This window comes from Asparagus officinalis, chromosome 7, assembly GCF_001876935.1.
Source record: "Asparagus officinalis chromosome 7, Aspof.V1, whole genome shotgun sequence".
Lineage (NCBI taxonomy): Eukaryota > Viridiplantae > Streptophyta > Magnoliopsida > Asparagales > Asparagaceae > Asparagus > Asparagus officinalis.
The window spans coordinates 120,382,667-120,398,773 of NC_033800.1; the positions used below are offsets into that span (position 1 = coordinate 120,382,667).

General features: G+C 37.1%; 1 protein-coding gene across 1 annotated transcript; it reads left to right on the forward strand.

Annotated features, from left to right (window-relative positions):
- LOC109847702 lies at positions 466 to 1,215 on the forward strand. Its single transcript, XM_020416933.1, has 3 exons — positions 466 to 705; positions 811 to 1,000; positions 1,082 to 1,215. Exons 1-3 carry the CDS (start codon positions 586 to 588, stop codon positions 1,213 to 1,215), a joined length of 444 nt encoding a protein of 147 aa, XP_020272522.1. The 5' UTR covers positions 466 to 585.

The following is a 16,107-nucleotide window of genomic DNA, read 5'->3' on the forward strand; positions in this document are numbered from 1 at the left end:
CATTCTGACATTTGTCCTACAAAAATATCGTGCTTGAAGAAAGTACTCGTAATTATTCCAATAAAATATTTCACTTTTAAACTATCACATACCAATAATTGTTTCAGTTGTAGCGGAGGTGTTTGTCCAGTCCATCTACAATTGAGTGATATTACAAGGAGTTTATCCGTAACTAACCCATGTGTGCGTATATATATAATTCTGAAAGTAAATTTTGGAAGTGAATTTAATAGTTTGTCCCTTTAAAAAAATAACCTCTTTAAAAAAAGAAAAGAAAAAACCTGTAATGAGAGGTAAAAGAGAGAAGTTTTATGCAAACTCCGTTCTTAATTAAATTATCTTCCGTATGATGTCTCCACTCAGTCCAGCTCATGACCAACTCCCTTCCTCTCACCAGAGCCCTCCCTCTCTCTTGTCATCACTGGTCATAAAAATTATTATTATTTCTTTCCACCACCCAAGAAATGTACCACAGGACTTCCAGCCTTCATTATCATTTACACGTCTCTTTTTATTTGCTCTTGTTGTATTTTCAGTTTTCACCGTCTCTTCTTTACGTCGCACTAACCCCTTCGAAAGAGAGGCATGAGTAGTTTAGAGGAAGAACGGCTGATCCAAATGGTCCATGACTTCATTGAATCAGAAACGCCAGCAATACCAGCCTCAACTCCCTTGTGCCAAGACTACACGTGCCTCACTCTTGAGGTAATTAAGTACAATGTGTTCGTAAGTATCTCCTCAAGCTCTTTTCGATCTGCAAGTCTACGACCTAACAACAATTTTTTTTTTTTTTTGTGTGTGGGTTTTAAGGAGATTCTTGGAAACTCCACAGACACTGAGAAGGAGATTCTTGACAAAGCCATGAAGTATGTGAGAGAGATTGGAAGTGAGAAGAGCAGAGGGAGCGTGAAAAAGAGGCTGATGATGAGGCTGAGAATGGATGGTTGTGATGCTTTTCTTTGTAGATCTTCTTGGATTGCAACTTTGGACTGTCCCGGGGGTGTGATTCTCTCTCTTACTTAATACTCCATACGAACCATATAACCGTTGGTTTTTATTGAATTTTCTCTTGTGCTCGTAGGGGATTACGAGTATATAGTGATAATGAAGGAAGGAGATGAAAACGGTGGTGCTTCTTCAAGCAAGCTAATAGTGGATGTAGACTTCAAGGCCCAATTTGAACTGGCAAGGCCCACTTCAGCCTACAAAAAATGATGAGAAGCTTAAGAAGGTGGTCTCCCTCCTGTGTTCAGCAGCACAAAAGTCTTTGCGACAGAACGGACTCCACGTCCCGCCATGGAGAAAATCCAAGTACATGCACTCCAAATGGCTCCCATGCTTCCACCGAGCCAATACCATCACCTTGACACTTCCACAGTTTAAGGGCTGGGCCAACGGGCCCTCGAGGGTCTGGCCCATTTCAGGCATCTCTCACTGACTGGAAGAATTTGAAAGTTTTGCTGACTCATTTACAAACTTCAGGAGTAGTGACAAAACTTTTGGATGAGATCACATTTTGCTTCCTTTTAGAGGTTCTTCTTTGGGGAATTTTTCTGCAGTCATTACCACGGTTTTGTATGGGATGTAATATTGTAAAGGAAAATTAGTCAGGGAAAAGTATCCTTTATATCCATCTAAGAAGTATGTTTTATTTATTTAAGTTCAACAGAATATCTCTTGTGATATGTTGCGATTAAGGGTGCAACGTGATTACATATAACTGCGGTAGACATTAGAAATTAATCAAGCATACACAGATACGCATATATCCCTAAATTAACCTTATTACTTTTATGTACTTATAGAATTGATATTTGAGAGTGGTCACCGGTAGTCTCCGTGAATGTGCTGGGACTGATTCCGGTGGCTGCACATGGGTTTGTTGCAACTGAATCCACTGAATGCGTAGCATCAAAGGAGGCTAACAGAATAGAATTTTGTTGGGTGATGAAATCTTTCCTCAAAGTGGTGAGAGAAAAAATGATGCATGAGGAGAGAGAAAAGGAAAAAAGAAGAGGTAAATGGAAGTATAGAATAGGACAAGGGTTTTAATGCAAGGTAAACCATCATGATGTCAAGCTCTGTCCAGGCATCTGAATGAACCTGTCCTTTCTGCCTCAGCGGGAAGTACTTACGCTGCAAGAGGACAAAAAAACTAACATGAACGCAGGCTACTCTTTTAGAGATCTGTGATCAGGTCTTCCCCTTAAAAAGCGATGTGAATAGGGATCCTCTTTCTCTATCTAAGAAATGCTATTAGTTGTACTCTTATTGTTCTGCCGATACTTATGTTTATAAATGGGACTTAGCCCTCCACCAAACCCCAGCCCTCTCCAAATAAGTTTGAAAGTGGTTCAGATAACCCTGTAAGCTCTTAAAATGTCACCTGTCCTCTTTAAGTTTCGTCAAATAATCCCCTAAACAGATACGGTCAGATCTCATCAAAAGTAGAAGTACTATTCACAAAGAAGTACTGTGCACAATCTTTTATTTGCTCATGAGATTGTGCATGTGTGCGGAAGAAAGATTATTAGTACAAGATGTACTATTCTACAAGCTAAAAGGGAAGAAATATAAAAGTAGGATTTAAAATTGATTTCATTGATAGATTGATGTACATAAGATGTGTGTATACACACCAAAGAAATCTATACAAGATAAGCTAATTACATTCATAAGAATCCTCAGGTTACATCTAATCGTATCCCTAAGAATCCGTAATTGCATCAATTACATATTCTTTATCTTTTATCATATTAGCTTGAGAATATCTTAGCATATCTCCAATACTTCCCCTTAAGTTGCAGCATAGAGATTATCAAAGCCCAGATTGTCTTGAAAAGAGTTGAATAAATTTTGGCGGTAGTACATTCATGAAAATATCGCGCGCCCAACTGAGAACTAGAGAGAGCATGAGAAAGAGACACCACCTTCTTGCTAACCTCATCACGTACAAAGTAGCAGTCAACTTCAATATATTTTGTTCACTTATGGAACACTGGACTATCAGAGATGTGAATTGTTATTTGATTATCGTAGTGCACTGGAGTTGTTGAGGAGACAAGAAATCCCTTATTAGATAAAAATATTGAAGCCATAAAATCTCTGATACTAGGTGAGAAATGAAGCGATACTCAACATCAACACTTGAATGAGCAACTACAATCTGCTTCTTGATTTTCCAAGATATAAGATTACCACCGAAAAAGACACATTAACCAGCGGCAGAATAATGATCACCTGGTGAGCCAGCCCAATTAGCATCAAAGTATCCTCGCAAAGAGAGGGAGTATGTGTCTTGGACGAAACAAAAGCCCCTGACCTAGAGACTTCTTAAGATACTTTAAGATGCGAAGAACAACCTCCTAATGAACGGTGGTTGGTGCATGCATAAACTGATTAACACAGCTAACTGCGTATGCTATGTTTGATTGAGTTACTATCAAGTAAATAAGTTTTCAGACAAAACATCAAGATCAACCATGATTAGAAAGTGGGGCATCCAAGGTGGATGCTGAGAGCTGCAAAGTTGGATCCTTCGGCGTGTCACTTGGATGACAACCAAGTAGACCTATCTCTAATAGTAAATCTAACATGTATTCCATTTTGAGAGATAAATGTCATTCTTAGATCGTGCAACTTGTATCCCAAGGAAATAATAAAGAAGACGCAAATCCTTTATCTGAAATTAAGAAACTATGTGTCATTTAACACTGTTGATGCCTGTGAATCACTCCCTATGATAATAATATCATCTACATACACTAATAGAATAACTATACTACGACAACTGTATATGTAAATAGACAACCTTGCTAAACTTATCAAACTAAGCACGAGGTAATTGCTTTTGATTGTAAAAAGACTTTTCAAACAACACACCAAATGCTCACCCTAACAACAAAAATTGGGAGGTGGCTTCATATAAACATTCTCTTCATGGTCTCCAGGAAGAAAAACATTTTTGACATCTAACTGATGAAGATGGCAAGACTAGTTAGATGCCAAAGACACTAATATACAAACTAATGCAAGCTTCGCAATAGATGAGAAATTCTGCTCATAATCCACTCCATATTGTTGAGGAAAATGGTTGGCTATAGGACGGTGTGACGCCCATGTTTTTACACATGGCTGCAGTCCAAGATGAACCCAGAAATGTCAAACCTGCCATGCACTCATACTGTGCAATAATAAGTTCTACCAATCACAGCAATATCCTCTAGTGAAATCAAAATAAAGTACAGATACAAAACAAGCAAAAGAAAGGAAATAACTACAATAGATATGATATAGAAAGAAATATCTTATAAATAAATCATGTCTCAATGAACAACCTGGAATACATCTGATATCCAAAATGAATAAATATGCCTCGACGAGAAAAACTAAAAATCGTACTAAGGCACACTGCCTTTACACTATGAAATAAATTCTAAGGTCTGAACAAAAATATAAAACTATGGTGGTGCCTCTAATAAATCTCATGTGACAGTGACTATACAAAAACTCTGTCATCTTACGACTCTCTGGTACTCCGAATTATCTGAAAGAATATTAGAAGAAAAAGAGCAACAATAAGAGCATCAGAGCGCTATAGCAAGATCACCTCCATCTGCCACAGGGGAAGGGCTGCCAGATGGAGTGGAGCCTCTATCTATTAAGCATAGTCTACCTATATCATTTTCCCCCGTATCTAATAGAATTAATATTTAGACACCTACAATACGAGACGTAGTACGTCGAACGAAATAATCCAAACAAGAAAACCCTCATGTATATACCATATGTCCCGAATTGTAGACGCCTAAATATTAACACCAAACTAGAGATAAACAATCTAAATAAAATTAACAATTAGAAATCCACAACACGAGATTATTGGTACGTCGAGCGAAATAATACAAATCAGGAAACCCTCATGTATATATCATATGTCTCAAATTGTGAATCGCTATTTATTGATCCCAACTAAGAAAACAAAGACAAGCAGTAAAAGAAAGTAAAGACATCAACATATCGTATTCATAATATCTTCCACTGTCACTGGGAAGATAGAATGAATACCGGCACAAATCTCAAGTACTTTCAAATGCAAAGTACTCTAGGTCATATATTTGCAGTGAGTCAAAAACATAATTGGCATCTACCAACGACTCAAACTATCATTTAACTATCTCAATGCAACTCAGTACAAGATTTTTATTCATCGCATCATCATGCAGGATGGACTACCCAGTCGGTATCATAACAGTGTACATGACTCATTAGTCACATCGTATCTCTGTACGTAATACGAGTGCGGGACGGACTACCAACTAGGCATCCTAGGAATACGGCTCACAAGCATCATCGCACCCTAGTGTGGGACGAACTGCTAGATAAAACATCCTAAACACGACTCAATGGCCTGTACAAATAGAATATCGATGCACTACCCCCGTAGTACTAAACTGAGCTCATCAACGATATCCAGAAGATGTGTGTATAATATGTACTAAACTATTTCTCAAAGTAATCGGGTCAAAACCCATCATAATTCCTTTCAGCATATCTATGTGTGTGCTACTACACTATTCGTGAATTTACATATAAAAAAGTTCGGCTCGAAACCCGCAAACATATATCAAACAGATGCAAAACAAAAATTCAGGCAACAATCTTAATAGTCGACTACTAGGCTTAGTAGTTGACTACACCGAGTCCATCCAGACTCTATAATAACATATATCAATATCAGTAGTCGACTATTAAGAATATTAGTCGACTACTCTGCAAACACATAGTTTCTATTATACTCAACTGGGCACGAGTAGCCGACTACTAAGCTTAGTTGTCGACTACTCTGTTAAGACACACATTCTTTCGTGCACAAACGGTGCTTATGTCAATTATACATATCATGACGTTAAAACAAGATTTTATACTTGGCATATGCAATAGAAATTATCTGAATTATCAATTAAATTATTATATCTTCTAAATTAGGGTTTAACATCCTAATTAAACAATTTCTTCAGTTATCTTATATGTAAACAAAGTGATTATCAACACATGATAAAAACTACACATGAACAGAGGTAAAATTCATTTAAATATGTTTATATTACTTAGGTATCATAAACCTAGAGTTTAGGCATGATTAATTAACATGAAAATACAAATAAACCTTCATGTAATATATCAATTATTTCAAATCAGCATATCTGTAGTTTTTTGCAGAATATATCCTTAGTAAATTGAGTATATCTTTCTCTAGACAAACTCTTTTTAAGAATACTTTTTTATTTTGGAAACTAGATCCATATAGCTATCATTTGGCACTGGTTTGGTTTAGTTTGGAGTTAATATGATATCTCAAATTTCCAGTTAAAGGTTACACATGTGCAATAGTTTTCTGCAGAATATGTCATTAGTAAATTGAGTATATCTTTCTCTATAAAAATTCTTTCTTAGAATAGTTTACATTTTGGAAAAATAGGTTCATATAGCTTTCATTTGACACTAGTTTTGTTAATTTTGGAGTTTATATGATATCTCAAATTTCTAGTTAAATGTTATAAACGTGCAACTGTTTTCTGCAATCTATGATGAAAAAAAAACTGAACCTCTTTATAATTCAATTAGACAACAATTAGGGTTAACACACGAGTTAAATATAATTATCAAGTTAAAATAATTAATCACCCCTAATGATCATGATCACATTACTATCATAAACAATTAGGAAAAGCTAATGATCTAGCACACATTACTATCATAATCAATTAGGAAAAGCTAATGATCTAGCATTGGGTTAAGATTTATCATTAAAAATATTATCTTTATCATATTAGGTTAGGCCTTAAGTATGAAAAAATTGATTAAACACTTTTATAATCATTAATCAGTATGGGGATGGATTTGGATGCAGATGATCTTACCTTATCACGCGTGAAAGTCTCTGAAACTGATGTGAAACGAATCCTCATAACCAAACATTGTAGATCTCACCTTTTACTCGTTTCTCGCCTCACAAGACGCTCCCAAAATCTCAACTTTAGGGCTAGGGTTTGAGAGAAAGGAAGATGAGCTTCTAGGTATCGAAATTATGATAAAAAGATAATAATTTTTGTGAAAACACATGCATATATGTATTTGCAAACCCGCAATTAATCCGTTTGACCCGAATCAGGAAACCTAGTCTGACTAGGAAAATAACTTTTGGTATTGTGGCTGTAACTTTCTCATCCAACCTCGGAATAAGGTGATTTAAGATTTATTAGAAAGTTGCTGAAGAGACCTACAACTTCAATTATTTGAGTGTTTTCAGATTCAAACTGCTTCGGTGTGTAAAATAAATAAACTCTTAACCGGTTATTTTTCCAGATTTATCTTCATGCATGTTTTGTACATTTGCTCTCATATATTCACAAATATACATTAAATTGATCTCAAATCAACTCCTACCATACTCAAACATATATATATCATATGTTCCGAATACTTAGGAGCTAAGTGCTAGTATCATCATTCTAGCGTTAAGTATAAACATGACCATATGGATAATCATAAATCATAAACATGTCATACTGAATTTTTAATTTACATGTTTAAACATGTGTGGGTAGTCGCGATGCATATCCTCCTCGCGCTCCCATAAAGTCACCTCAGTTCCTCTCCGGTTCCACTGAACTTTAACTAAGGGTATCACCTTATTTCTAAGCTTATTGTCCTCCTTGGCAAGAATGTATACTGGAATCTCAATCATAGTCAAATCATCGTGAATCTCGACCTCCGGTGCGTCCAACACTCGCTTCTCCTCCTCGTGTAGATGCTTCTTAAGCATAGAAACATGAAAAATATCGTGTATGCTCGACATCAAGAACAGACCAATGTACCTCGGGGCAAGCTTGCCCCATCTACCAAAATAGTGTACACCTGTGACGTCCCTGGGTTCACACAAGGCTGCAGTCCAAGGTAAAACCAAGAATGTAAAATCTGCCATGCACCACACCGTGCAATAACATGTTTCACCATCATAATTACTATCTCTCTAGTAGAGTCAATAATAGGTGTAGGTACAAAAGCAAGTAAAAGACAATACAAGAGATAAATGATGAAATGATAGAGATCAAATTAATATTTCATCATCCAACATACAGAAATACAAGATCAATGTCTGAAATAAATAAACTAGAATCTCAACAAGTCTTAAGTATAAAATGTCTGAATAAGAGGAAATAAGGCACACAACCTTTACAAATTCTAGAGCGTCTTTCTTGGTTTCTTGGTTTCTTTGTATTAATCCCTCAAATGTCTAAACAAAAGTCTACAGTGGAGCCCAAAAGTAAAATATAACTATAATAGACAGCTGAATTACTAAAGTGCATCGTTATCAACCTACGACTCTCCGTGCACCTGGCTCGTTACCTGAAATAGGGAGGGACAACGAGCGTCAAAGTGCTAGCGAGCAACATCACAACCAACCCTAAGGGATATGGCTAGTTGTATACAGAAAATACAGTTTATATATATATATATATATATAATCACTGATCCTATTTAGGAAATTACAATACGAGCTTAGGTACGTCGAGCGAAATAATCCAAATAAGGAAACCCTCATGTCTATACCTTGTAGCTCAAATTATAAATCCCTAATAATAAGAGGGTTTTATTACTTAGGAAATTACAACACGAGCATAGGTACGTCGAGCGAAATAATCCAAATAAGGGAACCCTCATGTATATACCTTGTAGTAGTTGATGTCCAACACATTACTGCATATGAAAATTGCCCAACACATGGACTGAAAAATAAATGTCCAACACATGGACTGAATATGATAAATGTCCAACACATGGACTACACATAATAATTGCCCAACACATGGACTAAATGCAATATATGAGAAGATGCATATACACAAATTTCACACGTGTCTCGGTGTGCAAAACTAAACTCGTGTCCGTAAGTCATCTCACCTATAGAGATACAAAATAAACATAAATTTATAATATTAGATATTCGAGGTGACTCATCGTTCACATAGAAACATGCCATAATAGTAAACATGTCCAAACAGTTTTGGTTAAACAGAAGCAATCCAAACAGATCCAAACCGAGGAAAACTGGAATTTTCCTCATCAGTCGACTCATGAGTCGACTGGGATCATCGGTCAACTCATTGGTCGACCTGATAGACAGAAGAGAAGAAAAGCTGTAAAATTTCCCACCAGTCGACTCATTGGTCGACTCATCAGTCGACTCATAAGTCGACTGATAAGTCGACTGACAGGTCGACTGAGCAGACCAATATTTTCCAGTTTCGCATATAGTGATTATTTGCAACATCATTACCTCCCAAGCATAAAAATACATGTTCTAACATATAGTAAGCAGTTCAAAATGACATTTTAATATGTAAAATCATCACCAAAAATCCGAAACATGTATACACATGATTTAAACAATTAAAGACAATAAAACAAAACTTTAATCTCTTATTAAAATGGTTTCAGATCTAGATCTCTGTATTAAAAATTGTTGGTGAGCTTTTTATAAACTAAAAATTTGATTTTCGCATCATATACCATAAAGATCTACTTTTATACACAAAAATAATGAGTTATGCTCAATAAAACCGAAATAAAACTTTTATAAAATCTGAATAAAATGGGAGTAGGGCTGGGCGAGATGTTACTCGCCTGAGATGTGCTAAACAACTCCTGGATCCACAAGAGATCGATCCCCTTCACTGCACCGCGCTAAAACCCGCTGCAAATCCTTCGAAAATTTCCCAAAAATCACCAAACACGAAGCTAGGGTTTGAGGGGAGAGAGGGGGCTAGGGTTTTCATTGAGGTCTGATGAAGATGAGAGGTGTTTTCGGGTAGGAGAGCTTATATAATACAGTCAAACCCGAAACAAAACCGAACAGATCCGCAAACTAAAAGAAAAACTAAAAATCAGCCCGTAAGTCGACTCATTGGTCGACTCATAAGTCGACTCATGAGTCGACTAAGCAGACGTTTTCCAGATTCGTGCATGTTTTGCTAATTTGCCAAAACCAAATGCACAAAACTCAATATATATACACTCATATATCTCTAATAACTTGTTATCCGGTATATCCATAACCTCAAGTCATTTACCACAATAGAATTATTTATCATAAATAATTTACATATACTTCTAACAAAAATACGGGGTTTTATATTCTTCCCCCCTTAAAAGAATTTCATCCTCAAAATTCTAAAATCATACTTAAACAGATAATAATACTAGAAAAAAACACGTCGAGGGTCTAATTCAACCCGCATACATGAACATCTCGTAATATTACTCTAGATAAGCATATAGCGATATTTATATTTAACAACCCAGGATGATTATATCCCCCCTCAATCCTTAATCAAATGGAACTAGTACGTCCGGCGAAAAATCCAAACAAGGAACCCTCCATATATATACCATGTGTTCCAAAAGATTAAAAATTAAATGGAAACATCCTCATTCTAGCGTTATATCTAAATATAACCATACAAATAATTACACACTTGAATCAATCCACTTCCTCAATAGGTGTAGGATGTAGCGCTACATAGCCTCTTCACGCTCCCGAAAATCATCTTCGATGTCTATACTTAACCATCAAAAATGTAAATACCCCCACTTAACCCCTAACTAAATGGAACAAGTACATCGAGCGAAAAATCCAAACAAGGAACCTCTCATATATATACCATATGTTCCGAGTACTTTGGAGATAAGTGTTGATACCCTTATTTTAGTGTTAAGTATAAACATCACCATACATGTAACCATAAGCCATAAACAAGCCATACAAAAATAAGTTTTATTTACTTGATCACACAGATGTGGGTAGTCGCGATGAATACCCTCCTCGCGCTCCCAAGAAACCTCCTCAACTCCTTTCCGATTTCACTGAATTGTCACCAAGGCAAAACATCTTGTTTCTTAATTTCTTGTCTTCTCTAGCAAGTACACAGACTGAGATTTCAATCGTAGACAAATCATCCTGACGCTACATCTCCGGTGCGTTCAACACTCGCTGCTGCTCTTCATCCTGTAAGTGCTTCTTAAGCATAGAAACATGAAATACATTGTGTATACTAGATATCAATGCTGGAAGATCTAGTCTGTATGACACAGCTCCAATACGCTCCAAAATCTGATGCGGTCCAATATATCTCGACGTAAGCTTTCCCTGTCTTCCGAATCGCTGAACGCCTTTCATAGGCGATACCTTCAGCATAACTAAATCTCCAATCTAAAACTCCAAGGATCTTCGTCTCTTATCAGCATAGCTCTTTTGCCGACTCTAAGCAGCTAGAGTCTGATCTCTGATCAATGTTACTTTCTCAGTAATCTGTCTCATAAGCTCTGGCTCAAGCATTAAACTCTTCTTTGGCTCTACCCAATATATAAACAATCTGCAAGGCCTCCCGTACGATGCTTCATACAGGGTCATACCGATAGTCGCTTGATAATTATTGTTCTAAACGAACTCTATCAGTGGAATATGATCCTCCCAGCTACCTTGAAAATCAACGATACAAGCCCGCAACGTGTTTCCCAACACCTGATTTACTCTCTTCGTCTGACCATCCGTCTGTGAGTGAAATATATTACAGTAAGATAAATCTGTTACCAAAAGAATTATAGAAACCCTTCCATAAATGCGAAATGAACACTGAACCTTAATTCGATATCATCGTATTTGTAACTCCATGAAGTCGAATAATCTCCTGAATAAATATCCTCGCATACGTCTCAGCTGTATAATTAGTCTTCACTGGAATAAACTGTGCTGACTTCATTAGTCTATCCACTATCACCCAAACAGAATCATTCTTTTCTTCGACTTCGACAACCCTACAGTAAAGTCCTTAGAAATGTCCGCCCACTTCCACTCTGGGATGGGTAAAGGCTAATGCTCTATCTTCATCTGCTGACCGGCAAAATACTTAGTTACATACTCTGAAATCTTTCTACGCATATCACTCTACCAATAGTGTCACTTTAGGTCCTTGTACATTTTAGTGGTCCCTAGATGTACTGTATACTGATTACGATGTGCTTTATTTAACAACTCCCTCTTAAGCTCTACATTAGCTGGCATAACAAATCTATCCTTCATCCGTAGACTTCCATCTATTCCAATAGTCCAATCAGCCTTAGGCTCTTTGGAAATTTCCTCCTTTTGGATTTGGATTCAAGAGTTTTCCAACTGAGTTCTAACAGCTCTAACACTTCAAGATGGCTGCACTGACACAACTCCCAAAAATACACTGGTTCCATCAATCTCAGGTCTAATATCATACTGGCTAAGGGTGAGAATATCTCGATACAATGAGCACTTCAAAGCTGAAACCCGATGTTGATGTTTCCTACTCAAGGCATTTGCTACGACAATGGCCTTCCCCGGATGAATACTGAATCACGAACTTGTAGTCCTTGATAAACTCAATCCATCTCCTTTGTCTCTGGTTGAGTTTCCTTCTGAGAGAAAAGATATTTCAGACTCTGATGGTTTGTGAATAACTCAAACCGCACTCCACATAAGTAATGCCTTCATGACTTCAGTGCAAACACTACTGCTACTAACTCCAAGTCATGTGTGGGATAGTTCTGCTCATGCACTTTTAATTGGTGCGAGACATATGTTACTACCCTCTGAGTCTACATCAAAATACCTTCTAAATCTGCCAATGATGTATCTGTGTAGGCCACCAATGTCCTGTCGCTATTCGGAATAGTCAAAACTGGCGCTGTAGACAACTTAGCCTTCAAGGTATCAAGGCCTTCTAGTACTCCATGCTCCAAATGAGCTGTACCCCTTTCTTCCTAAGGCGTGTAAGTGGTGTCGAAATCTTTGAGAAGTCTTGGATAAACTTCCTGTAATAGTCGGCTAACCCAAAAAGCTACGAATCTCTGTCACCGTCTTTGGCGGTTCCCAATCAAGAACTGATGAAATCTTAGCCGGATCTATTACTATGCCCTCTCTGATGATGTGGCCGAGAAATCTGACTTTTGAAAGCCCAAACTCATATTTACTTAACTTGACATATAACTGATGCTCCTAAAGAGTTTGCAAAGGCTAACCGGAGATGCTGCTCATGTTCTACCTCCGATCTCGAATATATGAGAATATCATCGATGAAGACAAATACAAATTGGTCTAAGAAGGGACGGAAAACTCGGTTCATCAAATCCATAAATACCACGTGTGTATTATTCAACCCAAATGGCATGACCAGAAACTCAAAAGATTCATATCGAATCAAGAAAAATGGTTTTGGGAAAATTCATCTCCCGAAGTCGCAATTACAATAACCCAATTCGAAAATCAATCTCCGAGAAATATTACGCTTCATGCAGCTAATCGAACAAGTCATAAGTCCTATCACATTCGAATAGCAAACTTGTTTACATCATAAAAATCTACACAAAATCTTAAGTCACCGACCTCATTTCCCCGAAGAGAATCAGTGTCCCCATAAATAAAAAGAAAATACTCCAGTGAGTAATACTCTAAAATGATAACTCATCTCTAATTCTATCTGTAGCTCCCTCATCTCAGCAGGTGATGTATGATAGGATGCTTAGGATATCGGTACTGTGTTCGGCTGCAACTCGATGCAGGAAACAACCTCTCTCACTGGAGGAAATCTAGGCATGTCCTGAAAGACATCCTGATACTCTAAGACAACACCGGTCTCACATAAAATAGCACTCCGATCTCTCAGCATCACCTACTCAACGTATACCAGAAATGACTCCGTATTTTGATCACCCTGTGAGGTTGCTACTCACAAGCTGACTGTTTCAGTAAAACAGTCGATACTTAACATTGTATGATAATTGCTAATCCATACCAAGAATGATGTTGAAATTTGACATCTGCAACACGATCAACTCGATATCTAACTCAGACTTATCTAGTTTGATAACACATCCCCTACAGATAGAAGGGACACCCCCCTTAGAGGAGTAGATACTGACAACGAAATATCTAAGGAATGTACCACAAGCTGAAATCTATCAACGAAGGCATAAAAGATAAGAGATAAGCAAATTTCTTAAATCAAACTAGATCCGAACTGAAAAGGAAATCATGAATAAAGCTCCGCTCATACCCTGATCACGCGGTACAGCTGAATAGATACATATCTGGTCTGCTGGCCCCTAAATCCTCAGATTAACAAGTAGTGCCTCTATTTCCCCACCGCTGGCCAAAATTACGACTCTGAGACTATCGACCGTGATCTCTATCATGCTAGCTTCCTGCTGTGTACTGCGATAAGTCTTTCTCTCTTTGTTCGATCTTGTTGTGATTGTAACATGTTCTTCGAACTCTGTGCTACTTTGGCGCTCTCAAATCATATTGTGCTTCTTTCTTATATTGTCCTTGTTGCAGGGGTAAAATCATTCTCCCGCTGCTAGGTTTCTCTAGATTTCTGCAATAGTCCTCTTGCCATTGTCATTGTCACTATTTTGGATTTTGATTTCTTCCTTCACTATGGGTATATTTCCCCACTTCACTTAGACTAGCTCTTATTGCTTGTTGAAGAAATGACTAAAATTCTCCCAAATAGGTAATAATCGTTGCCCTGTCAAAAATCTGGATGTCGTTGCTATCCTCCAGCGATGTCCTCAATGCTGAATACATCTAACTTCTACTTGGTTCTAATTCGACGTTCAAGAAATTTTCATACACTCCTTCCCATATAGGTTGCAAATGAAATTGCTGTGCTTTGAAACTCTGTTGTTTTCATTGTCTGATATTTTTCTTATCCTTTTAGGGTTAAATCTCCTGCTCTGCGGCTCTATCAACAACTGATTGTGGTGGTGGTGTACTCATTGGTATTTCATCTTTACTTCCATGACAGTACAACCGGTGGTGAATCTCTTGAAAGTGGTGTTGCTCACGGAAACGGATACACTTCTTGCTCCTCGATTGTTGTAAGATCTTTGCTGCTAACGGCGCCATGAAGTCGATCAAATACTGTGGAGCCTGCTATGGCTCGGCTCTGCATGCCCAGCTCTCCAGGTATGAGTTTTACCTCGACCACATCCTTGTTTCGATATTTAAAATATCAAAAGGAGAGCTTAATTTTCACAGTAAGTGAGATAGCAAAAATATATATATAACGTATCACAATACTTTCAATCAAAATAAAATAGTTGTCATAAAAAAATATTTCTGAAATTTTGAGATATACGCGTATATCGTCTTCACTCATTCTAGAAAATTCTTAGCGGACTCTATACATGAATCCTAAGAAACTCTATCCTAGCTCCACGACTTGACACAGGATGATCCTAAGGAAAGTGGAACTAGAGCTCTGATACCAACTATGACGCTCCTGGGTTCACACAAGGCTGCAGTCCAAGGTGAAATCAAGAATGTCAAACCTGCCATGCACCATACCATGCAATAACATATTTTACCATCACAATTACTATCTCTCTAGTAGAGTCAATAACAAGTGTAGGTACAAAAGCAAGTAAAAGATAATACAAGAGAAAACTGATGAAATGATAAAGATCAAATTAATATTTCATCATCCAACATACAGAAATACAAGATCAATGTCTTAAATAAATAAACTGGAATCTTAACAAGTCTCAAGTATAAAATGTCTGAATAAGAGGAAATAAGGCACACAACCTTTACAACTTCTAGAATAAATCCCTCAAATGTCTAAATAAAAGTCTACAGTGGAGCTCAAAAGTAAAATATAACTATAAAAGACAGTTGAATCACTAAAGTCTATCACCATCAACCTACGATTCTCCGTGCACCTGGCTCGTTACCTGAAATGGGGAGGGACAACAAGCGTCAAAGCGCTAGCGAGCAACATCATAACCAACCCCAAGGGATAGAACTCGTTGTATACAGAAAATACAGTTAATACATACATACATACATATATATATATATATATATATATATAAAATCACTGATCCTATTTAGGAAATTATAATACGAGCTTAGGTACGTCGAGTGAAATAATCCAAACAAGGAAACTCTCATGTATATATCTTGTAGCTCACATTGTAAATCCCTAATAATAAGAGGGTTTTAGTACTTAGGAA